Source organism: Chiloscyllium punctatum, chromosome 3 (assembly GCF_047496795.1).
Source record: "Chiloscyllium punctatum isolate Juve2018m chromosome 3, sChiPun1.3, whole genome shotgun sequence".
Taxonomy (NCBI): domain Eukaryota; kingdom Metazoa; phylum Chordata; class Chondrichthyes; order Orectolobiformes; family Hemiscylliidae; genus Chiloscyllium; species Chiloscyllium punctatum.
Window position 1 is genome coordinate 14257184 of NC_092741.1, and position 26458 is coordinate 14283641.

General features: G+C 43.2%; 1 protein-coding gene across 1 annotated transcript in view; it reads left to right on the forward strand.

Moving 5' to 3' along the window:
* The window catches only part of LOC140453945 (dynein axonemal heavy chain 8-like), a 1117430-nt gene that overhangs the window by 942388 nt on the left and 148584 nt on the right, over nucleotides 1-26458 (forward strand). The window contains exon 72 of the mRNA XM_072548819.1: nucleotides 4370-4497. Within this exon, the coding sequence (XP_072404920.1) occupies nucleotides 4370-4497 (128 nt within the window). The remainder of the gene's footprint in view (nucleotides 1-4369; nucleotides 4498-26458) is intronic.

Consider the following 26458-nt stretch of genomic DNA (forward strand, 5'->3'; position numbering starts at 1 on the left):
GCCGCTCTCCCCCACCCCCCCCAATTCATGTGGAAATTCCATGAGACTGATCCAGCTCCCTCAGAGCCAGATCTCAGAATGAACAGGATGTCTGACACTATTATTTTTATCTGTCTGCCAGCGCTTCCTGATTGGACCAGATTAACAGCCCCAGTCAAGGAATTCATATCCTATGATGTCTACCTGAATGATCTTGTTGCCATCACTGCATTTCTTACATCGTAAGGTCAAAAGTAGGGATGGTCGCCGATGATTGCACAATGCTCAGTATCATTTGTGACTCCTCCAATACATAAGCAGTCTATGTTCAAATTCAACAAGATCTGGACAATATACAGGCTTAGAACATAGAACTTAGAACAAAACTTTGCCCACCACTGCGGGAAGTCTGACTGGTCTATAATTCCCAGGATTATCCCTGGGATAATTCCCTTCAACAAGGGAATAATATTTGCCACCCTCCAATCATCAGGCACTACCCCAGTGCAGAGTGAGGATGCCAAAGACGCAGCAATTTCTTCCCTCTCTTCTGTAGTAACCTTGGATATATCCCGTCTGGCCCAAAGTATGTGTTTCAAAATTTTCAGCACATCCTCCTTCCAAACATCAACCTGTTCTAGCATATCAGTCTGTTTCCCGCTGTCCTCAGAAACATTAATGTCCCTCTCAGTAGTAAACACTGAAGCAAAATATTCATTATTAAGGACCTCCCCTACTTCCTCCAACTGCAGGCACAAGTTCCCTCCACTATCCCCGATCACCCCTACCCTCACTCTGACCATCCTCTTGCTCCTCGCATAATTGTAGAATGTCTTAGGGTGTTCTTTAATCCTACCTGCAAAAGCTTTTTCATGCCCGTTTCTAGCTCTCCTAAGTCCGTTCTTCAGTTCCTTTCTGGCTACCTTGTAACCCTCTAAAGCCCTGTCTGATCCTTGCCTCCTCAACCTTAAGTAAGCTTCCTTCTTCCTCTTGATTAGATGTTCCAAATCCCTTGTCACCCAAGGTCCTTTCACCCTACCATCTCCTCTTTGCCTCAATGGGACCAACCTGTCCAGCACTATCAGCAGTTGTTTCCTAAACACATTTCTGTTGTGCATTTCCCTGAGGACATCTGTTCCCAATTTAGGCACCCCAGTTTCTGCCTAATAGCATTGTAATCCCCCCTCCCAATTAAATACTTTTCCATATTGTCTGCTCCTCTCCTTCTTCATGAGTATTGTAAAGGTCATTGAGTTGTGATCACTATCACCCGAAATACTCTCCCACTGAGAGATCTGACACCTGACATGGTTCATTGCTTAGCACAAATATGGCCTACCCTTTAGTCCGCCTATCTACATAATCTGTCAGAAACCCTTCCTGGGCGCACTTGATGAACTAAGGAGGTTCTAATCAATATTAGGAAAGTTAAAGTCACCCATGACCACAACCCTCTTACTTCTGCAAATTTCCAAAATCTGCCTCCCAATCCTCTGTGTCTCTGTTATTATTGAGGGGCCTGTAGAAAACTCCCAATAAAGTGACTGCTTCTTTCCGGTTTCTGACTTCCACCCATACTGACTCTGTATATAAAGCCTCTTCGACGATCTCCCTTTCTGCAGCTGTGATACTATTCCTGATTAGCCATACCATTCCTCCAAGTCTTTTGGCTTGGTCTCACAACTGGCAAAAATTCTTCATGCCATACAAATGCCAGGCCAGAACCATCTCCAATCTAACCACTGTCCCATGTCATTCAATGGTGTTACCATCACTGAATTCCCTTTTATCAACATCCTACAATTTTCAATTGACCAAAAACTCAACCAAACTTGCTGTATAAATATAGTGGCTACAAGACTAGGTCAGAAGCTGAGATCATTATGTTGAATAGCTCGCTTCCTGGCCCTCCAAAGCTTGTCCACCACTGTTAGATCTCATATTTACCAATGAGAATCTGAGTTGCAGACTGGTTTCAGGTAAACTTCATTGTAATTTACTGATTCATTTCTTCAGAGCAACAAGATACACAATGTTTCAGAATGTCTTAACTTATACAGTTTAAATTTAATGCATACATGCCCCCCTTTGTTTACTATTGGTCAGTAGCACTGAGTCAGCCCTTTGTAATTGGCTAGCTTGTATACCGTCTTACACAGTTTGAAGCTTCCCTCAGCAATTTCAGTGTATTTCCAATTATGCTCACCATATCACTAAACAACAAAGAGATGGACAGGTAACATTTGCCAGCTGCCAAAAATATTTCATCTCGCACTCATCAGGACAATTCACAAGAATGCTAATTCAATGGGGGATAAACAACATGTATACTGCACAAGAAAGGTGTGTTCATTGATTGGCAAGTGGACTGTGATTGGTTGCCATAGAAAATGCACCTATTCATACTGCTTGACAGTAGACTGCCTGCTGTTAGTCAGGGATTTGCATTGATTGGAAAACAAAATATAAATGATATGACAAATATAACTAGATATGTATATGATAAGTATAGAACAATTGTTAATTATTGGGGAAAAAATAATCGGGTGTAGTAATATCCTTTAGGAAGGAAATCTGTTCTTACCTGGTCTTACCTACATGTGACTCCAGACTTACAACAATGTGGTTGACTCTTAATTGCCCTCTGGGTAATTCAGAATGATGAATAAATGGCCTCTTAACTAGTCACGTCCAAATCTGAGTGAACGAGACGGCAAATAGTTGTAAATGAAATTCAATGTGGAGAAGTATGAGGTGATACATTTTGATGGAAAGAACATGGAGGAATAGTATAAAATAAAGGATTCTATTTTAAAGGGGGACAGAATCAAAAACCTGGGTAAATATGTGCATAGTAACAGGTGGGGAGAATGGTTAACAAAACATGCCTTACGAATAAGCTTTGTTTATATACAGTGGCAGAGATTACAAGAGATAAATTATTTTGAACCTCTTTAAGACCCTAGTTAGACCTTAACTGAATTATTATGCCAGGTCTAGACACCATAATTTTAGAAAGACAGGAACAGATTGGAGAGATTGGAGAAGAGGTTTCCAAGAATGGTTCCAGAGCTGAGGAACTGATAGCAGTTGGAAATGCTTTTCTTTGCACAGGGAAAGGCTAAGAAGATATTTGACATGTTTTCATAATCAGGAGTAGTCTGGACACAGTAGACAGGGATAAATTATTTCCACTTGCATAAGGTTTGAAATCAAAAAGAATATGTTTCAAGAAATTTGCAAAAGAACCAAATGGTTCAGGAATGGAATGCTCAGTGTGGATGAGAGATGTTTAATCAAACCAGTTAAGTGATTATTAAAATGAGGAAAGTGCAGGGTTCCAGGAAAAAGACAGAGAAATGGAACTAAGTCATAATGCTCATTCAGTAAGCTGGCACGATGTGATGGGCTGAATGGTTAATTTCTGGACAATAGCAATTCTGAATATAAATGTAAAAATATTATTACAGTTGTAAGAGGCATTGATGAGACCACATTTAAAGTACTGTACACAGTTTTGACCTCCTTCCTTGAGGAAGAATGCACTCAAAGAAGTTCAGCGAAAATTAATTCAAATGATTCCTGGAAAATCAGGCTGATCTTATAAGGAAAGGTAACAGATGAATAAAATATTTGGACTTTGGAAGAATAAAAGATGAATTTATGGGCATGTAAGACATGACAGAGGGAATGAATCCGCATCGTGGGAGAGACTGGAGAACACAAATTAAAAACAATAGGTTATGTTAAACTCAGAGATGAGGGCAAGTGTTTCTCTCTCAAGGATCATGAATCTGTAGAATTGTCTTCCCCAGAGACTTTGGAGGGGGGGGAGGGGGTGGAGGTTATTGTATATTTTTAAGCCTTTGTTATCTAGATTCTTTAATAATAAAAGAATCAAAATTTATCGGGGTGAAGAGAGAGACACACAGAGTTGAGGCTCTAATCTGATCGGCCATGATCTTCTCAAATGAAGGAGCAGGCTTGTGTGGGCCAAATTGCCTCCTCTTCTTCTTAGTGAGTCCAAATGTCTATTTCTGAAAAAAGTACATGAATTGGCAAGCAATTCCAAAGATTAGGACCCAGGTAATTGGACATATTGTCGAGATGCACCAAAAAGGTAGCATTAGGGAAGGACAAAGGTCTTGGCGAGTTGTTTGCCCGGTAAAGATCACAGAGCTGGGAGAGGTTTCATCACTAAAGCCAAAACAGAAATATAGAACTTTAAATACTCCAAATGTTTTCAAAGGTTGAATTTCAAAGGTTCATGTGATGAGGGCTTGGGTGAAGGATTAGGAAACCTCCACAGAAATTCTAGATAGGCATGTGGAGATGAAACCCAGACAACTAAGTAGCCATGACTAAACTGAGTCTGCTTTTTATTGTTTAGGACCTATTGGAAGATGCAGAAACATGTAGAAGAAAGATGGAAGCAGCATCAGCACTCATTGATGGTCTGAGTGGGGAGAAAATCAGATGGACAGAGCAATGCAAGGAGTTTAAAGCACAAATCAACAGGCAAGAGATGGTCACTCGCTGTCAGTAATATTGAAGATTGCAGAACCCTGATTTAAAGCCTGCCCAATAGGGGCAAATTAATTGCAATAGAAAACTTCATTTTGAATTCCTGGCACACACATCTACCATAACTAATTTACGAAACCATATTCTTCCAGAATAGTGAGACATCTGGGATTTCATATATGATGTCAAATCAGGATTCTATAATGTAGTGGAAGTACAGCACTCATGTGAAGTGAAAATCACCATAGTCCCAGATGCTGCACTCTCACTGGAGAAGATGGTAGGTTCAACCTGAGGGTCACCATGACTCAGGTGAGGTCGAGAAAACAGGGCCATTATGTGATTTCTGCTGATTTGGGGAAGTAAACCCACACTGTGGGGCGTGAAATCTTAGATCTGGTTCTGTGTAATGAGACAGGTAAAATTAATGATCTTGTAGTTAAGAATCCTCTCAGAAAGAGTGATCACAGTACGATTGAATTCTGTATACAAATGGAGGATGAAATTGTATCTTCTAAAACCAGGGTGGGTTGTGCTTAAACAAGGGAGACTATAATGGGATGAGGAAGGAGTTGGCTAAATTAGATTGGGAACACAAGTAAAATGGTGGAACAGTGGTGGACCTTCAAGAGATTTTTTCACAGAGCTCAAGGAAAGTATATTCCGGTCAAAAACAAGGACAGCAAGGGTAGGAAGAGCCAGCCTTGGATAACCAATGAACGAAAGGAAGGCATATAATTAAAAGCACAGACTTACAAAGTAGCCACTAGTAGTGGGAAACAGAAAGTTTGGGAAAACCACAAAGCAAGCAATATAAAAAGGAAAGGTAGATTATGAATGCAAACTAGCACAGAATATAAAAACAGGTCAGAAAGGTTTTTATAAAAGGGATGATAGGCCTATTGTGGGATGAGAAAGGGGAATTAATATTGGGCAATGCTGAAACAGCTGAAGCCTTGAATAATTATTTTGTGACAGTCTTCACAATGGAAGATATGTCTAACATGTCACAGAATGATGTTACGGATACGATGGGAGGTGAGGACCTTAATTCAATTATTATTACTAAAGGGGTAGTGTGCAGCAAACTTGATGGTCTAAAAGGCAGATAAATCCCCAGGTCCTGATGGAATGCAACCCAGATGCTGGAAGAAATGGTAGAAGTTATAGTAGATGCATTAGTGGTAATTTTCCAAAATTCACTAGTCTCCAGGCAGGTCCAGGTGGACTGGAAGACAGCGAATGTCATGCCATTGTTTAAAAAAGGGTGTAGGCAAAAGGCAGGTAACTACAGACCAGTGAGCTTAACATCTGTAGTCGGGAAAATGCTGGAGACTATCATTAAAGAAGAAATAGCGAGATATCTGGATGGAAAGGGCTCCGTCAGACAGATACAGCATGGATTCACAAAGGCAAGGTTGTGTTTGACAAACTTACTGGAGTTCTTTGAGGATGTAACAAGCACAGGTGATGGAGGGGAGCAGGTGGATGTTGTATTCTTGGACTTCCAGAGAGTGTTCGATAAGCTGCCACATAAAAGACTCATCTATAAGATAAGAAGTCTGGGGAATGTATTAGCATACATGGAGGATGGGTTAACCAATAGAAAGCAGAGAGTTGGGATAAATGGGTGTTTCTCTGGTTGGTGATCAGTGGTGAGTGGGGTGCCACAGGGGTCGGTGTTGGGCCCGCAACTGATCATGATATATATCAATGATTTGGAAGAGGGGACCGAGTGTAACATATCCAAGTTTGCTATTGACACTAAAGTGTGGAAAGACAAACTGTGCTGTGGATGTGGAGGGTCTGCAGAGAGATGTAGATAGGTTAAGTGGGTGGGCAAGGGTCTGGCAGATGGCGTACAATGTTGGTAAATGTGAGGTGATCCACTTTGGAAGTAAAAATAGTAGGTCAGAGTGTAATTTAAATGGTGAAAGATTGCAGCATATGTACTGCAAGCTCGTATATAAGCCACTAAAAGTTGATTTGCAACAGGAAGCCATTCATTGACAGAGAGATTGCATTTAAGAACAGGGAGTTTCTGCTGTAATTGTACAAGAGGTTATGAGGCCACATCTGGAGTATTGTGTGCAGTTCCAATCTCCTTACTTGAGGAAGGTGTCACAAACCTAGTCCTTTTTTTTCTAAAGTTGTGAAACTTGAAAGGGTTTAGAAAAGATTTACAAAGATGTTTCCAGGGTTGGAGGATTTGACCTGTAGGGAGAGGCTTAACATGCTGGGGCTGTTTTCCCTGGTGCGTCGGAGGCTGAGGGGTGACCTTATAGAGGTTTACAAAATTATAAGAAGCATGGATAGGGTAAATAGGCAAAGTCTTTTCCTTTGGGTGGGGGAGTCCAGAACTAGAGAGCATAGGTTTAGGGTGAGAGGGGAAAGATATAAAAGAGACCTACGGGGATATCTGGTCAGCATGGACGGGTTGGACCAAAGGGTATGTTTCCATGCTGTACATCTCTATGACTCTAAAGGGCAGCAGAAATGAAGCAGTTTGAGTTCCGATTAAAAACAGAAGAGGGGGAAAAGAGAGAGGAGAGAAAGAAAAACAGAGAGTGTTTGAACTTCAAAAACTGACATTTGAAAAGGAAAGTCAGCTTAAAAGGCTGGAGATAAAGGCTGAGGGTAGACTCAGTGAGGAAGTAGTGTGAACTCATGTGGAAGAGCAAAGAGTTAAAACAGCAAGGTTAGCAGCTGAAGTCGCTGATGATTATGAGCTGGTCCTTAACACGGTTTGGCTTCCAGAATCAGTTTCAATCCATGAGAGATAGAAATTGGGATAAAGAGAAATCCTCACATGGAAAGGGAAAGGTAGATCTCGGTGAAGATCATAAGGAGAACTTACCACAGGGTAAAAAAGAAACCCTTGAGGGGGACAAAGAAGTTAAAAGGTTCTGGTGCTTTCATTGTAATTAAGTGGGCCACAGAAAATCACGGTGTTGGTGGGCTAGGAGAAAGCCACAGGAAGGAAAAATAGACAAGCCTGGGAGTTTGTTGGACCACTAACAAAAAGCACAAGGGAAGTTAGACAACTGCCTCAGAGTGTCCAAGATGATCAGAGGCTGGCTAAGGGGGAAGTGCCAGACCTGCTTAAAAAATATAGATGCAAGGGTAAAGTTTATTCACATAGGCCAGGATTAAAAGGTAAGATGGTTGCAATATTAAGGGACACAGGATCCTCTCAGTCTGTAATGCTGAGCGGTGAGGAGATATGCATTCCTGAGGGATTATTGCCAGAAAAGTGCTGGTAAAAGGAATTCATGGTGAGACAAAAAGTGCTCAGTTATGTAAAGTGAGGCGAGACAGTCAAGAGAAGAGTGGAGAATTTGTGGTAGGAGTGCTGGACAAACTGTCAGCTCCAGGATTACAATTTGTCCTTGCAAATGATAGAGCTGATTCACAGGTAGGCATGCTGGCTACTCTAGTTGAAAAGCCAGTGGAGATGCAGGCAGCTGAAGACATGGAGAGTGTTTATCCAGGAATTTTCCCTGATTGTGTGATCACAAGATCACAGAGGCACAAGTTGAAGCAGGAGGGATCAAAAGGCACAGATAAGGAAGCTGATATAGTGTTACCCGAAACTTACTTTGATCAGATAAATGGAACAGAGAAGGAGCAAATAGGTAAACATGCCAGTATTTTTAGCTCTGCTAAGCTGATTGAATTATATCTGGAAGATGATGAGTTAAAACAGCTCTGGAAAAAGCATTTACAGAGGAAGAAAGTGAATGCCTTCCTGTGTGTTATTACTTAACAATTGATGTCCTAATGAGGAAATGGAGACCATCACACATTCAAGCAGATGAGAAATGGGCAGAGATTCATAAATTGTTTTGCCATTAGGGTATATAAAGGAGGTGCTGCGGGTGGCGCATGAGGTACCCCTTGGAGGTCATTTAGGGGTGAGGAAAACACTGGCTAAAATACAAAGACAATTTTACTAGACTGGAATACACAAAGACATTGTTGAATTTTGCCAGATATGTCATACATATCAGTTAATCGGAAAACCATAGGTAGTAATAAAGCCTGCACCTTTAATTCCTATTCCAGCATTTGAGGAACCTTTCACAAGAGTCTTAATTGATTGCATAGATCTCCTATCTCAAACAAAAATTGGGAATAAATATTTATTAACAATAATGGATATGTCGACTAGATTTCCAGAGGGAATCCCATTATGCAACATCACCTCTAAAAAGGTTGTTGAAAAATTACTTAGATTGTTTTACTAGATACGGATCAAACTTCACATCCAAACTATTTAAGGAGATCATGGATAACTTGGGAATAAAGCAATTCAAATCTACCGCGTACCATCCGGAATCACAGGGTGTGCTAGAGAGATGGCATCAAACACTGAAGGCCATGTTAAGGGCTTATGGTCAGGATTATCCAGAGGATTGGGATAAGGAAGTTCTGTTTGTACTTTTTGCGTTCAGAGATGCACTGAATCAATTGACCAAATTCAGTCCATTTGAACTAATTTTGAGCATGAAGTAAGAGGACCGTTAAAACTGACTAAGGAGAAATGAGTAAGTCAGAATTCAGAGACCATCCACTTGGACTATGTGTCAAATTTTACAGAGTTGATGAGATAGTCTTTAAAAGAATCACAGTATATAATGAAACAAGAACCAGATAAGAAATCACAAATTTACAATTTTCCAATTGGGGATAAGGTATTGGTGTTACTTTCAGTGACAGGTGAGCCTTTAATAGCAAGGTTTAGTGGACCTTATCAAATTGAGAAGAAATTGAGTGAGGTGAATTGCTTGATGAGGACTCCAGACAGGAAGAAATCTCACAGAGTGTGTCATGTGAATATGCTCAAAAGGTATTTTGATAGGAAAGGAAAGCAAGAGGAGAAGGTGTTAATGATTGCAACACAGAAGGACAAAGTTCAGAGGATTCTGAATTGGATATTCCTCAAATCAAATTGGACAATGAGGAAGTTGTTGCAAATTGGAATAAATTATTGAGTTACCTTCCACAAGAAAATCAAAATGACCTGAAAGAGTTATTACTATCACATGAGGAGATATTCAAAAATAAACCAGGAATTATTGTGCATGATGTAGATAGAAAAGATGCTGTTCCAATTAAGCAACATCCTTATAGGCATAACCCTCTAAAGTTGGCACAGGTTCAGAAGGGGATAGAGCACATGCTCCAAGATGGCATAATCAAAGTGAGTAACAGTGACTGGAGCTCACCCATAGTCATGGTGCCAAAGCTAGATGGTACTCAACGGTTATTGCGGACTATCGCAAAGTCAAGTCGTTTACAAAGACTGATGCATATCCCATTCCACAATTGGAGGACTATGTCGAAAAAGTGGGGCAAGCAACTTACCTTTCAAAATTGGACTTGCTCAGAGGCTACTGACAAGTGCCTCTGTCAGAGAGAGCAAAGGCAATTTCGGCTTTTGTAATGCCAAATGGGACTATATCAGTTCAAAGTCATGCCATTTGGTATGAAAAACGCTCCAGCCACATTTCAGAGACTGGCTAATAAGGTCATTGCCAGATTTCTCAACTGTGTGGTGTATATTGATGATCTGGTGATTTTAGTCACTCATGAAAGGAACATTTACAGCATTTATTGGACTTGGTAAATTTGCCAAAGTCCAAGTCACCTTCCTGGGCCATGTTATTAGACATGGATAAATGTCCCCACAGGATGTGAAATTGAAAGTAATTGGGGAGTTTCCCACACTGTCGACAAAGAAAGCAATACTACAATTCCTGGGGTTGAGTGGATTTTACCAAATGTTTGTAAAGAACTTTAGCAGTGTGGCTACTCCACTCATCGAATTGTTAAAAAAGGGCAAGAGGTTTCAGTGGACAGTGGACTGTCAAAAGGCATTTGACAGTCTAAAGACTGTGTTAATCACTGCCCCAGTATTAGCCATACTGGATTACACGACACCTTTCAAGGTGGCTACCGATGCCAATGATGTGGGTGTTGGTGCAGTGCACATGCAGGAGGATGACAAGGGGATAGAAAGACCCATTGGGTAATTTTCCAGGAAGTGTTACATTGATCAACAGAAATATTCAACAGTGAGAAAGAGACTTTAAGCTTGGTGTTGGCATTATAACATTACAATGTTTATATTACCAGCAATGCATCTGAGACAGAATCTGGACAGAACCCTTTGACATTTGTGGAAAAATTTAAGGATAAAAATGCCAGATTGTTTAGATGGAGCTTGTTGTTGCATCCATTCAATTTGACAATTATGCAGGTGGCAGGCTGTGAAAAAGTGATTGCTGAAGCGTTATCGAGCCTCGAATGAGATACGGAGATATTTGGTGGCGAGTGTGCCGTGGCCTGAATTTACACGTGGTTATGCATGTTTGCATGTTTATAGTTGGTATGGTGTATATGTGTAGGCAAACGTGAGGACTGCAGTTTAGATGAGAGTGGTGCTGGAAAAGCACAGCAGGTCAGGCAGCATCCGAGGAACAGGGAAATCGACATTTTGGGCAAAAGCCCTTCATCAGGAATAGAGGCTGGGAATCTCCAAGGTGGAGAGATAAGTGGGGGGGAGGTGGGGCTGGGGAGAAGGTAGAAAAGAGTAAAATAGGTGAATAAGGGTGGGGATGTAGGTGATAGGTCAGAGGGGAGGGTGGGGGAACGTAGCAAAGAGTACAATAGGTGAATAGGGGTGGGGATGGAGTGATAGGTCAGAGGGGAGGGTGGGGAAAGGTAGCAAAGAGTACAATAGGTGAATGGGGGTGGGGATGTAGGTGATAGGTCAGAGGGGAGGGTGGGGGAACGTAGCAAAGAGTACAATAGGTGAATAGGGTGGGGATGGAGGTGATAGGTCAGAGGGGAGGGTGGGGGAAGGTAGCAAAGAGTACAATAGGTGAATGGGGGTGGGGATGTAGGTGATAGGTCAGAGGGGAGGGTGGGGGAACGTAGCAAAGAGTACAATAGGTGAATAGGGTGGGGATGGAGGTGATAGGTCAGAGGGGAGGGTGGGGGAAGGTAGCAAAGAGTACAATAGGTGAATAGGGGTGGGGATGGAGGTGATAGGTCAGAGGGGAGGGTGGAGCGGAGAGGTAGGAAGGGAAATTGGCAGGTAGGACAGATCATGAGGACAGTGCTGAGCTGGAGTAAGGTGGGGGGAGGGGAAATGAGGAAACTGGTGAAGTCCACATTGATGCCCGAGGGTTGAAGTGTGTTGTGTGGTTGAAGTGTGAAGTTAGGGCAGAGGAGATGACCTGGGGGTTGCAGTGAGAGAGAGACTCACTAAGATTCTTGTGGAGAGAGAAGGAGAACTTCTTCAAGGTAGGTTTCCTTGCAAGAGGATTTGCAGTTAACCCTCTTCATTGTGTATACGTGTGTTTAAACTACTAACTGGGTTTTGAAGGGTTAAAAATGAAGCCATCTTTTGGTATTGATTTTGTTTTAAGGGGGGAGGTGTCACAAAGCTAGTCCTTTTTTTCTAAAAGCTGTTCCTTGTCTCAAGGAGACTCTGTCCTTGATTTCTTTTCAGAGGGACAATAAACTAGGTTGGACTCCAATCAGTCAGGTTTGGTAGAGCGATGAAAAGGATTTTGAGAGGCCTTTTGTTTCTATGTAAACAGTTGAGACTTCAGGCCAAAGTGATCATAGAGTCATAGAGATGTATAGCAGGAAGCAGACCTTTCAGTCCAAATCGTCCATGCCGACCAGATACACAACCCATTCTGGTCCTACCTGCCGGCACCCAGTCCATACCCCTCCAAACCCTTCCTATTCATATATCCATCAGATGCCTTTTAAATGTTGCAATTGTACCTCCCTCCACCACTTCCTCTGGCAGCTCATTCCATACATGTACCAAATTGCCCCTTAGGTCTCTTTTATATCGTTCCCCTCTCACCCTAAGCCTATGCCCTCTAGTTCTGGACTCCCCCACTCCATTGAAGAGATTTTGCCTATTTATCCTATCCGTGCCCCTCATGATTTTATAAACCTCTATAAGGTCACCCCTCTGTCTCTGACATTCCAGGGAAAACATCCCAATTCTATTCAATCTCTCCCTGTCGCTCAAATCCTCCAAGCCTGGCAACATCCTTGTAAATCTTTTCTGAACCCTTTCAAGTTTCACAACATCTTTCCAATAGGAAGGAGACCAGAATTGCACGTAATATTCCAAAAGTCACCGAACCAACATCCTGTCCAGAGCAACATGACCTCCCAACTTTTGTACTCAATACTCTGACCAATAAACGAAAGCATATCAAACACCTTCTTCACTATCCTATCTAACTGCAACTCTATTTTCAAGGAGATGTGAATCTGCACTCCAAGATCTCTTTGTTCAGCAACACTCCTTAGGACCTTACTATTAAGTGTATAGGTCCTGCTAAGATTTGCTTTCCCAAAATGCAGCATGTCACATTTAGCTAAATTAAAATCCACCTGCCACTTCTCAGCCCATTAGTCCATCTGATCGAGATCCTGTTGTAATCTGAGGTAACCTTCGTCGCTGTCTACTACACCTCCAATTTTGGTGTCATCTGCAAACTTACTAACTATACCTCCAATGTTTGTATCCAAATCATTTATATAAGTAATGAAAAGCAGTGGACCCAGCACCGATCCTTGTAGCACCCCATTGGTCACAGGCCTTCAGTCTGAAAAACAACCCTTCACCACCATGTACCTTTGAGCCAGTTCTGTATCCAAACGGCTCATTCTCCCTGTATTCCATGAGATCTAACATTTACTGAATGCCTTACTGAAGTCCATATCGATCACATCCACTGCTCTGCCATCATCAATCTTCTTTGTTACTTCTTCAAAAAACTCAATCAAGCTTGTGAGACATGATTTCCCACACACAAAGCCATGTTGACTATCCCTAACTAGTCCTTGCCTTTCCAAATACATGTACATCCTGTCACTCAGGATTCCCTCCAACAACTTGCCCACCACTTACATCAGGCTCACTATTCTATAGTTCCCTGGTTGTCCTTACCACCCTTCTTAAAGAGCGGCACCACATTAGCCAACCTCCAGTCTTCCAACCAAAAGAGAAAATTCTGGAAAATCTCAGCAGGTCTGGCAGAATCTGTAAGGAGGGAAAAAAGCTGATGTTTCGAGTCTAACTGACTCTTTGTCAAAGCTAAAAAAATGGGAGAAATAAGGAGGTATTTATACGTTTTTTAGCTTTGACAAAAGGTCAGTTAGACTCAAAATGTCAGCTCTTTTCTCTCCTCACAGATGCTGCCAGACCTGCTGAGATTTTCCAGCATTTTCTCTTTTGGTTTCAGATTCCAGCATCCGCAGTAATTTGCTTTTATCCAGTCTTCTAACACCTCACTTGTGACTATTGATGATACAAATATCTCAACAAGGGGCCCAGCACTCATTTCCCTAGCTTCCCACAGAGTTCCAGGTATACAGCTGATCAGGTCCTGGGATTTATCCACTTTTATGCATTTCAAGACATCCAGCACTTCCTCCTCTGTAATATGGACATTTTTCAAGATGTCACCATCTATTTTCCTACATTCTATACCTTCCATGTAATGCTTTAGAAGTGACCTGTATAAAGGGAGGGGAGTGGTCAGCTCTTCAGCTAGCTGAGCTGAGCAGTTTTAGTTCAGTCTTGAACTGGGAAGTTCAACAGGGAGCTGTATGGAAACTGTCTCTCCCTTTTCTGCCCTTCAACTTCAACCTGTAATCATGTGTTCCATGTATACTGTGTGTGTGTGTGTTTGTTCGGAACAGCATAACTAAGTCTAGTTGGATAGGTTGAGTTCTATAGGGGTTCTTTATTCTGTTCTTTGTGTTCATTGTGTAATTTTGTGAATGCTTTTTGTCTGCTTTAAAATCTAGTAGTCAACCTAGTTAACTTACACCTGATAATTTTCACTGTACACTTACTGAAACAAATTGCAAAGTTAGGCCCAGAGCTGCCTGCTTGGGAATGTTTTGAGTGATCTGGCCTTGTCCATAACTAGGATACACTGGTTTTTGAGGCAGTGCAGATGAGGTTCACAAAAGGTTGATTCTGGAGATGAGGGGGTTTCCCTACGAAGAAAGGCTGAGCCGCATGGGACTGTACTCACTAGAATTTAGAAGAATGAGAGGGCATCCTATAGAAACATATACATTATGACAGGGACAGATAAGACAGAGGCAGACAAGTTTTATCTGCTGGTGGGTGCGACTAGGGACATGGCCTGAAGATTAGGGGGGGAGTAGATTTAGGACACCGTTGAGGAGGAACTGCTTTTCCCAGAGAGTAATGAATCTATGGAATTCTGTGCCCAAGGAAGCAGTGGCAAGACACAGTTGAATGATCGGGGAATTAGGATTTTTGCATGACAGGGGAAATAGGGTTATGGGGATAATGCAGGTAGGAGGAGCTGAGTCCATGGATAGATCAGCCATGATCTTCATGAATGGCGGAGCAGGTGCAATGAGCCAAATGGCCTCCTCCTCTTCTCTTACCATGAAAGTATGGAACTGTGTCCGTATCATTCTGCATCGCAAACCAGCCATCCAGCCAACTCAACAAACTGACTCCAAATCATAGGCAAGTGATGGAGTAATGTATTAACAATGGAACAAACAGCTCTAAAGATCAGATCAGATTACTTACAATGTGGACACAGGCCCTTCGGCCCCACAAGTCCCCACCGACGAGCAACCCACCCAGACCCATTTCTCTACATTTACCCCTTCACCCAACACTGTGGGCAATTTAGCATGGCCAATTCACCTAACCTGCACATTTTGGGACTGTGGGCGGAAACCGGAGCACCCGGAGCAGACAAGGGGAGAATGTGCAAACTCCACACAGATAGTTGCCTGAGGCGGGAATTGAACCTGGGTCTCTGGTGCTGTGAGGCAGCAGTGCTAACCACTGTGCCACCGTGCTGCCCTCGAAGCTCGACGATACACAGAAAATGAAGTATTTTGTTTAATTTTTCATCTTTCTTTTACTGTTTCCTTTAGCTTGTGTGTGTCTCTCTCAGTTTTCTCTCAGCCTCTCCAACTTGTTTTTTTCTCTCTCCCTTTATTTCAATCTGTCTTTCTCTCATTCTCTTCCTATATCTAGTTCTCTTGTTTCCTTTCCCTCTCCTGCTTTGGTCTTTGAATCAGAGTTTCAGGAGAGTATTTTTGATCCCCAAGCCAACATCCTCATGATCAAGAATTGTTTTCAAATAGTTGTGAAGCCCTCAGGGTCATTTTGAATAACCTCTTATCCGTTTATGGTCACAGATTTTGTTATAAACCTTTCAGGTCACTCTGAGGTTTCAGTCCTTGCTGTGATGTGCCCAGGGAAAGGTCCAAAACCCCCACCCCCCATTCTGCAATCCCTCCACAACCAATGCTCAGTAACAGCAGTGTATATTATCTGCAAGATGCACAGGAGAAATTAGCCAAATCTCCTTAGACAGCACACTACAAACCCACAAACACTCTGCAATTGTGGAGAAGCCAATTCCAAAGCGCCTGGCTAGAAATAAGGAGCAATGTTGTGGAGGAGGCAAGGTTCAACTGGAGTAATGCTCTAACGATAATAGCCACTCCAAGGAGAATCAAAGCTAATAATTCCACAGCTGTCAAAACTGCACCCTTTTCTCTTTACAGTGTATTTCTGATGTCGGGAATCTGGAGTATTTTGTTTTTATTCATATGGATCTTGCCTGCTCCTGCAGCTCCTCCTTTTCCTCTGTCCCAACTATTTATCATCGAGGACCATTCTTCTGAGTTCTCATGATGTTCTCCTGACTTCCAAAATTCCGCTATTGCTAATGTTCCCAACTGACCTCCAAAGGCAGAAGTCTATCAGATTGGGCAATTTGTCCCAGAGGGCAGATGCCAAAACCTCAGAAGGAATGGTCTATGTATGCATGATTCACAAAAGTCCAGTGTCCCAGCTCCTGCAGTTTGCAACTGAAACCAAGTTTAAGGGAGTGTTCCAAAGAAGAGACAGAGAGAACTTGGAATGTTAACTCTGTTTTTCTCTCCACAGATACTGCCAGACCCGCTGAGTTTCTCCAGCACTTTGTGGTTACTAGAGATTGAAATGAAACACAGTATTTTGCTTTTGCTGAAGATAGCTACATTTTGTCAAAGCTTTCCCCTCACTGGGACATTTCAGAAGAATACCAAAGTAACATGTATAATGTATGGGAGGAAAACACTAACTAAGTAGCAAGTGGCCTTTGATAGGGAGAGATGTTGTCTCACAAAATGGACCAAGTTGCTAAATGATAATTAACTACCAAACTGTGGTTAAATTTTAAACCCAGCAGGCTGATTCTGATCAAGGGATTTCCCTGAGAAATGAATCAGAGAATAGCTGGCTGAAATAGACACGGTGTGTACATGTTCTTCCTGTCTGCAAAGAACAGACCCCTGTGTATTAATATGTGTAACTTCCAGTCCAAGTAAGTGCACCACACCACCAGCCTGTTTGACCACTCTCGAATTCATTGCCTGCATAATTGTTCACACACTCATGGTTATTTAGAAAATGTCGCCCAATCAGAGAATCACATCAAATGTTGAACACTGTTTTTAAAGTTTAGGCTGGTTAGATGTAGTCAGTTTAATTATACATTGTTATACATGATATAATATCATTATATATTATTATAGTTATTGCTGTTTGATACATCCCCCAGTCTTTGGAAGGTATGTGCTCCATTTCTGAAATCCCAATACCACATTACTCATTAATGTGTAAGGCAGAATGTATTTTACCCTTGATAACAGCATCTTCCCAATAGTTAGAGGGAAATTGAAGAACAATATGTGGAGAGATAGAACATAGAACATAGAACAATACAGCGCAGTACAGGCCCTTTGGCCCTCAATGTTGTGCCGATCCAAGCCCACCTAACCTACACTAGCCCACTATCCTCCATATGCCTATCCAATGCCCGTTTAAATGCCCATAAAGAGGGAGAGTCCACCACTGCTACTGGCAGGGCATTCCATGAACTCACGACTCGCTGAGTAAAGAATCTACCCCTAACATCTGTCCTATACCTACCACCCCTTAATTTAAAGCTATGCCCCCTTGTAATAGCTGACTCCATACGTGGAAAAAGGTTCTCATGGTCAACCCTATCTAAACCCCTAATCATCTTGTACCTCTCTATCAAGTCACCCCTAAACCTTCTTTTCTCCAATGAAAACAGCCCCAAGTGCCTCAGCCTTTCCTCATACGATCTTCCTACCATACCAGGCAACATCCTTGTAAACCTCCTCTGCACCCGTTCCAGTGCCTCCACATCCTTCCTGTAGTATGGCGACCAAAACTGCACATAATACTCCAGATGCAGCCGCACCAGAGTCTTATACAACTGCAACATGACCTCAGGACTCCAGAACTCAATTCCTCTACCAATAAAAGCCAGTACGCCATAAGCCTTCTTCACTGCACTATTTACCTGGGTGGTAACTTTCAGAGATCTGTGTACATGGACACCAAGATCCCTCTGCTCATCCACACTACCCAGTATCCGACCATTAGCCCAGTATCCCATCTTTGTGTTACTCATACCAAAGTGAATCACCTCACACTTACCCACATTGAACTCCATTTGCCACCTTTCTGCCCAGCTCTGCAGCTTATCTATATCCCGCAGTAACCTGCCACATCCTTCCTCACTGTCAACAACTCCACCGACTTTCGTATCATCTGCAAACTTGCTCACCCAACCTTCTAGCCCCTCCTCCAGGTCATTTATAAAAATGACAAACAGCAATGGTCCCAAAACAGATCCTTGTGGAACACTGCTTAGATCTCAGGTATTTGTAAGAATAATAAGGTTGTAAAAATCGGTGATTTTCATTTTCCAAACATTGACTCGGACTACTATAGTGTTAAAGATTTGGATGGTGAAGAATTTGACAAATGAGTTCATGAAAATTTTCTTTATCAATATGTAAATGTTTGTACTAAAGACGGAGCAAAACTTGACCTTCTCTTGGGTAATAAGACAGGGAAAGTGACTGAAGTGATAGTAGGGGAGCACTTTGTGTCTAATAATCATAATTACATTTATTTTAAAATAGTTATGGAAAAGGATAAGCCTTCCATAAAAATTAAAGTTTTTGATGGGGTAAGGCAAAGTTTAATGGCTTGAGACAAGAACTTTCAAAAGTTATATGAGTAGATGGTTCACAGGTAAAGGAATGTCTGAGGAATGAGAGGCTTTCAAAGGTGTAAAAAAAGGGTTCAGAATTATTATGTTCCTGTTAGAGTGAAAGGTATGGCTGGTAGGATTACAGAACAATGGATGAATAAAGATATTGAGGTTAGAGACAAGAATTAAAAAGGAACTGTGTATGAGGGAATAACAACTGTCTTCAAATCTCTTGATCAATATAGAGTGTTGAGGCATTCTGAAGTGTGAGATCAGGAAGGCAAAGAGAGGATATGAGATAAAAACTGAAAGAACTGTGGACACTGTAAACAAAAACAGAAATTTCTGGAAAAGCTCAGCAAGTCTGGAAGCAACTGTGGAGAGAAATCAGAGCTAATGTTTTGGTTCGTGTAACCCTTCTCCAGGTGTTTTCAGTTCACTTTTGTTTGTCATTTATATGAGTTATTGAGATGACAACATATTAAGCATGGTTAGTAAGTTTGTGGATGACATCAGGATTGGTTCAGTGGACAGTAAAGAAGGTTAGGAGAAAGTGAGGACTGCAGATGCTGGAGATCAGAGCTGAAAAATGTGTTGCTGGAAAAGCACAGCAGGTCAGGCAGCATCCAAGGAGCAGGAGAATCGACGTTTCGGGCATAAGCCCTTCTTCAGGAATGAGGAGGGTGTGCCAAGCAGGCTAAGATAAAAGATAGGGAGGAGGGACTTGGGGGAGGGACGTTGGGAATGCGATAGGTGGAAGGAGGTTAAGGTGAGGGTGATAGGTCAGAGTGGGGGTGGGTGCGGAGAGATCAGGAAGAAGATTGCAGGTCAAGAAGGTGGTGCTGAGTCTGAGGGTTGGACTGAGAAAAGGTGGGGGGAGGGGAAATGAGGAAACTGGAGAAATCTACATTCATTCCTTGTGGTTGGAGGGTTCCTAGGCGGAAGATGAGGCGCTCTTCCTCCAGGCTTCATGTTGCCATGGTCTGGCGATGGAGGAGGCCAAGAACCTCCATGTCCTTGGTGGTGTGGGAGGGGGAGTTAAAGTGTTCAGCCACAGGGCGATTGGATTGGTTGGTACAGGTGTCCCAGAGGTGTTCTCTGAAACGTTCCGCAAGTAGGCAGCCTGTCTCCCCAATGTAGACGAGGCTACATCGGGTGCAGCGGATGCAGTAAGTGCTGTGTCTGGAGGTGCAGGTGAATTTCTGATGGATATGGAAGGATCCCTTGGGACCTTGGAGGGAAGTGAGAGGGGAGGTGTGGGTGCAAGTTTTGCATTTCTTGCGGTTGCAGGGGAAGGTGCTGGGAGTGGAGGTTGGGTTGGTAGGGGGTGTGGATCTGACAAGGGAGTCATGGAGGGAGTGGTCTTTCTGGAACGCTGATTGGGCTGGGGAGGGAAATATATCCTTGGTGGTGGGGTCTGTTTGGAGGTGGCGGAAATGACGAAGGATGATACGATGTATCTGGAGGTTGGTGGGGTGGTAGGTGAGGACCAGTGGGGTTCTGTCCTGGAGGCGATTGGAGGGGCAGGGTTCAAGGGCGGAGGAGCGGGAAGTGGAGGAGATGCGGTGGAGAGCATCATCAACCATGTCTGAGGGGACATTGCGGTCTTTGAAGAAGGAGGCCATCTGGGTTGTTTGGTATTGGAATTGGTCCTCCTGGGAGCAGATGCGGCGAAGGCGAAGGAATTGGGAATATGGGATGGCATTTTTACAGGGGGCAGGGTGGGAGAAGGTGTCGTCTGGGTAGCTGTTGAGTCGGTCGCCCAAGATAGAAATGGAGAGGTCTAGGAAGGGGAGGGAGGAGTCTGAGACTGTCCAGGTAAATTTGAGGTCGGGGTGGAAGGTGTTAGTAAAGTGGATGAACTGTTCAACCTCCTCGTGGGAGCACAAGGTAGCACCGATACAGTCATCGATGTAGCGGAGGAAAAGGTGGGGAGTGGTGCCGGTGTAGCTGTGGAAGATGGACTGTTCCACATATCCAACAAAGAGGCGGGCATAGCTGGGGCCCATGCGGGTGCCCATGGCTACTCCTTTGGTTTGGAGGAAGTGGAAGGATTGGAAAGAGAAGTTGGAACCCTCCAACCACAAGGGATGAATGCAGATTTCTCCAGCTTCCTCATTTCCCCTCCCCCACCTTATCTCAGTTCCAACCTTCGAACTCAGCACCGCCTTCTTGACCTGCAATCATCTTCCCGACCTCTCCACCCCCACCCCTCTCCGGCCTATCACCCTCACCTTAACCTCCTTCCACCTATCGCATTCCCCACTCCCCTCCCCCAAGTCCCTCCTCCCTACCTTTTATCTTAGCCTGCTTGGCACACCCTCCTCATTCCTGAAGAAGGGCTTATGCCCGAAACGTCGATTCTCCTGCTCCTTGGATGCTGCCTGACCTGCTGCACTTTTCCAGCAACACATTTTTCAGTTAAGAAGGTTATCAAAGATTACAAAAAGTTCTTGATCAATTGGATCAATGAGTTGTGGAGTGGCAGATGGAGTTGAATTTGGATAAATGTGAGGTATTGCATTTTGGTAAAACAGACAAGGGCAGGACCTATATAATTAATGGCAGGTCCCTGGAGAGTGTTGTTAAACAGAGAGAGATAGGGGTTCAGGTACATAATTCTTTGAAGCTTGCATCCCATACAGGTGGTTAAGAAGGTGTTTAGTATATGTACCTTCATTGCTCAGACCCTTGAGTGTAGGAGTTGGGGCATTGTGTTAAGGTTTTACAGGAAGCTGGGGAGGTCTCTTATGCAGTAATTTGGAGGTGCCGGTGTTGGACTGGGTGTACAGCAATGAAAATCACACAACACCAGGGTTTTGCCTAACAGGTTTATTTGGAAGCACTAGCTTTCAGAGGGCTGCTCCTTCATCAGGTGGCAAGGAGCAATGCTCAGAAACCTAGTGCTTCCAAATAAACCTGTTGGACTATAACCTGGTGATGTGTGATTTTAACTCTCTTATGAAGTTCTGTGTCCAGTTATGGTCACCCTATTATAGGAAGGATATAATTGGACATGTTGGAGAGGGTTCAGCAGAGATTTACCAGGTGGTTGCCAGGAATGGATGGTTTGTGTTATAAGAAGGGGCTGGATAGGCTGGGACATTTTTCACTGGAGCGTACGAGCTTGAGAGGTGATCTTATAGAGGTTTATAAACTAATGAGGGGTGTACATAAGATGAATGGCTGGTGTATTTTCCATAGTGTGGGGCAATATTTTTTAAGATGAAACGAGAAAGATTTTAAAAAGGCATGAGCATTTTTGTTTACACAGAGAGTGGTTCATGTGTGGAATAAACATTCAGATGAAGTGATGGATGCAAGAACAGTTACAACGTTTAAAATGGATGGATATGGGTCAAGCACAGGCAGGTGGGATTAGTTTAGTTTGGGATTATGTTTGGATTGGACTGGTTGAATCAAAGGGTCTGTTTCTGTGCTTGTTGGCCTGATTCTGCGAAACTATAAAAGCATACATCACAGTACGTGACATTCTGATATCAAGGTACCTGCCTTACCTTCAGTCATCCTTTCTGTGTAATAGAATCAGTGTGACATCTCCAATCAGTCAGATAAATGTTTGTAATCTCATTAACATTAGTAAGCACAGAACCCAGACTATATCTCTGATATTCTGGCCATGTAAACAGCTATTGTTTAAAAAACTTAAGAAATCTGTTTCAAGAAACAGATTGATACATTTTGAGATTTTTGGTGCAGTGGGAGAAAGCAGGGATACAACATTGAGATAGAGGATCAGTCTGGATCTTATCAAATATTGGAGCAGGCTGAAAGGGCCAAATGGCCTCCTCCTACTTTTATAACAAGAACTGAACTCTCTGTGGTGTATGTTATGTACGCTAAAAAATAGAAAACCCTAAAGCATGTCTCATGCAGCTGGTGGGCTGCACCTTCCATGACTCAAAGATCCTGGCACCACGTTTAAATGTCATTTCAGCATCCTATCCTTCATTGCAAATCAGGAACACGATAAGAGCTTTCTTGTCTCCTCTAGAGATGGCTTCACCCTGTCAAAATGTTGTACCTCACTTCACTGAGACCTCATGAGGTAATTTGCTCCAGACCAGAAAGAAGCTCTTCTTCTTAAACTGATGGGTGAACGATGTCTTCCCATTTGACCTCGGCTGAGGTCTAACAGGAGGTCAGAGTTGCAAACAGGAATAAGAGAAGTGGCACCTAATGCAGAAGAAGGTGAATGATCTGCACAGTACACATCTGATCATTACACCAAATCCAGAATTGCCTGTTCTCTCGGGGCTGTACCATAAGTTGCTCCAAAGAAACATCTCATAGACATTCCTCAAATTCCTTTCCTTGAGATCTTTTACCAAATTGATTTTCCCAGTCCTCATAAGTATGGGAGCACCATGTGATTACTGTAATGAAGTATTTCTGCCTTCATGCCTTTGTCTCCTGATTTATATTTTCCCTGCATCCTGACTACTACAAGGAAGCCTGTATACAATTCTCATCAGACTATTTTCTCCTATGCAGTTCCTCAACTCTACCCACACAGATTCTACGACTATTGACTTTATATCATTTTTTACTATTGATTTAATTTATTTTCTTACAAACAAGGCAATTCCTCTTCCATCTGTGTGTCCTTTCGAGAGGATGTATATCTTTGGATATGTATTCCCCAATCCTGATCCCCTCGCAGTCACATCTCTGTGAAATCCATGACATCATATCTGCCAATTTTAATCTACACTACAAGGTCCATTTACCTAGTTTCATATGCTGTGTGCATTTAAGTACAATATGCTCAGTCTTCCATTGACTGCTCCCCCCCCTTCTCATAGTTGTCTCCTTACCTGCTGTGCCTGAAGTTAGATTCCTGACCCTTTCCATACCCTCTGTCCTACTCCTTGTTCTGGAAACTTCAATAAACTCTGTTGAACCCTCCCCATCTTTAACTCCTTTCCATACAACTGAATCCACACCCCCACTATTCAGTTTAAAACCCTATCCACAGCCCTAGTTATGTGATTAGGCAAACTTTGATTCTAGCATTATTTAGGTGAAGCCTGTCGTATGGGCACATCTCCCTTTCTCCCTAGTACTGGTTCCAGTGTCACTCAAATTCTAGCCCATTTCTCCCAGTCTTTGACCCATGAGATATTGTACAATATCTCTTTAATATTGTTGACCCTGTGCCAATTAGCCTTGTGCCAATTTGCTCGAGTAGTAATCTGGAGATCATTACTTTTTTGGATCTGCTTTTTTCATTTAGTCCCTACGTGCTCATATTCCTCCAGCAGAACTTCTTTCCCCTGACTACCTGTATTGTTGGTAGCTACATGGACCATGACTATAGAATCTTTTCCCTTCCACTCCAAGTTCCTCTGCAGCCTAGAAGGGATATCCTGAACCTGGGCACCAGGCAGGCAACACAGCCTTTGGGGACTCTCAATCCTGGTCACAGAGAGCAGTGGTTATTCCCTGGACTATGCTATCCTCAATTACAAATTCATTTCTCTTTTCTCCCCTCTCTTGAATGGCTCCCTGTAACACAGTGCTTTGGTCAGTTTGCTCATCCTCCTCACAGCCCCTGCTCTCGTCCCCACAGGGAGCAAGAATCTCAAATCTGTTAGTCAAGCTCAAGGACTGAGGCTCCTTCAGCGCAACCTCCTGGATGCTCCTTCCTGTCTCGCTCGTACTCACACCCTCCTGTCCCTGACAACTGACTGACTCCAACTAGTTAATCTAAGGGTTTGACCGCCTGCTGAAGCACAGCATTCAGGTACCTTTCCCCATCCCTCATGTGTCGCAGTGTTTGAAAGTTGGACTGTAGCTCATCAGCTCTGAGCCAGAGTTCCTCAAGCAACCAACACTTGCTGCCAATGTAGTCACGATGAACCTCAATGGAGCGCACCAGCACCCACATTGTACAGTTATAATACATCGCCTGGCCCTGCAGCTCTCCATTATTTACTTAATTCTTAATGTTGTTTTTTAAAAAATCCAACTGGTCTATTTGTTTATAACCTGTAAATATTTCCCTTATTTATCTTCAATCTGAAAGTAACCTGTAATGTACTGTCAAATTAGTAGCTATTATAAACCAATGAACTAATAGTTTATGTGATGCCACTCTTTTGTCATTGTCCCCTAACCTGGGCTTCAATTTACCTAATTAAAAAAAAACTTACAAGCTATGAGACAAAAAAGTAAGCAAAAAGCACCTATTCTCCTTCATACTGAATTCCCATGATACCTCCATACTCTGTGAACTATGTACTGATTTGGGCTGTGTCTCCCTCTGGATGGGATTTCATCTTCCTAACCATGCACAGCTTACTGGCCTAGGGATGGTGATGGCACTATTTGGGGTATTGTTTGTAATTCCAAGAGTGTACCCCTGTGATATTAGTAAGGAGGACTTTGCAGGGTCTACAGACTTCTTTTCTCATTTGTTGTTTCCAGTATTTATGTTAATGCCAAGCGGTCCCATCCACTTTCATTCTTTGTTTCAAGTTTGGATCAATTGATGTAATCGAGTAGTCCAATTCAGAGTTCAGTCAAGAGTCAACCATCGTGCTGTGGATCTGTCATCAGACATAGGCCAGACCAACTGAGGATGGCAGATTTCCTTGCCTGAAGAACATTAATCAATCAGATGGGTTATTCTGCAGTGGGTTCATGGTTATCATTAGATTCTTAATTCCAGATTAGTTTTTAATTCATTTCCTACGAGAAGATTTAAACTCATATCCCCAGACGTTAGCTGAGCTTCTCGATTAATATTTTCCTGATAATACAAGTGGGCCATCTCCCTCCTTTATTATTGCAGAGCAAACTATGCACAATAGTAAAGACAGGACCAGACCAGTGGAGGTCCTTATGAATTTCTAGATCTCACTGTCCTTCCCATAGCTACCTGGATTACACCTCTTCCCACCCTATCTCTTGCAAAAATGCCATCCCGTATTCCCAATTTCTCCGCCTCCGCCGTATCTGCTCCCAGGAGGACCAGTTCCACCATAGGACACACCAGATGGCCTCCTTCTTTAGAGACCGCAATTTCCCTTCCCACGTGGTTAAAGATGCCCTCCAACGCATCTCGTCCACATCCCGCACCTCCGCCCTCAGACCCCCACCCCTCCAACCGTAACAAGGACAGAACGCCCCTGGTGCTCACCTTCCACCCTACAAACCTTCGCATCAACCAAATCATCCGCTGACATTTCCGCCACCTCCAAAAAGACCCCACCACCAGGGATATATTTCCCGCCCCACCCCTTTCCACCTTCCGCAAAGACCGTTCCCTCCGTGACTACCTGGTCAGGTCCACACCCCCCTACGACCCACCCTCCCATTCTGGCACTTTCCCCTGCCACCGCAGGAACTGTAAAACCTGTGCCCACACCTCCTCCCTCACCTCTATCCAAGGCCCTAAAGGAGCCTTCCACATCCATCAAAGTTTCACCTGCACATCCACTAATATCATTTATTTTATCCGTTGCTCCCGATGTGGTCTCCTCTACATTGGGGAGACTGGGCGCCTCCTAGCAGAGCGCTTTAGGGAACATCTCCGAGACACCCGCACCAATCAACCAAACCGCCCCGTGGCCCAACATTTCAACTCCCCCTCCCACTCTGCCGAGGACATGGAGGTCCTGGGCCTCCTTCACCGCCGCTCCCTCACCACCAGACACCTGGAGGAAGAACGCCTCATCTTCCGCCTCGGAACACTTCAACCCCAGGGCATCAATGTGGACTTCAACAGCTTCCTCATTTCCCCTTCCCCCACCTCATCCTAGTTTCAAACTTCCAGCTCAGTAACTGTCTCCTTGACTTGTCCG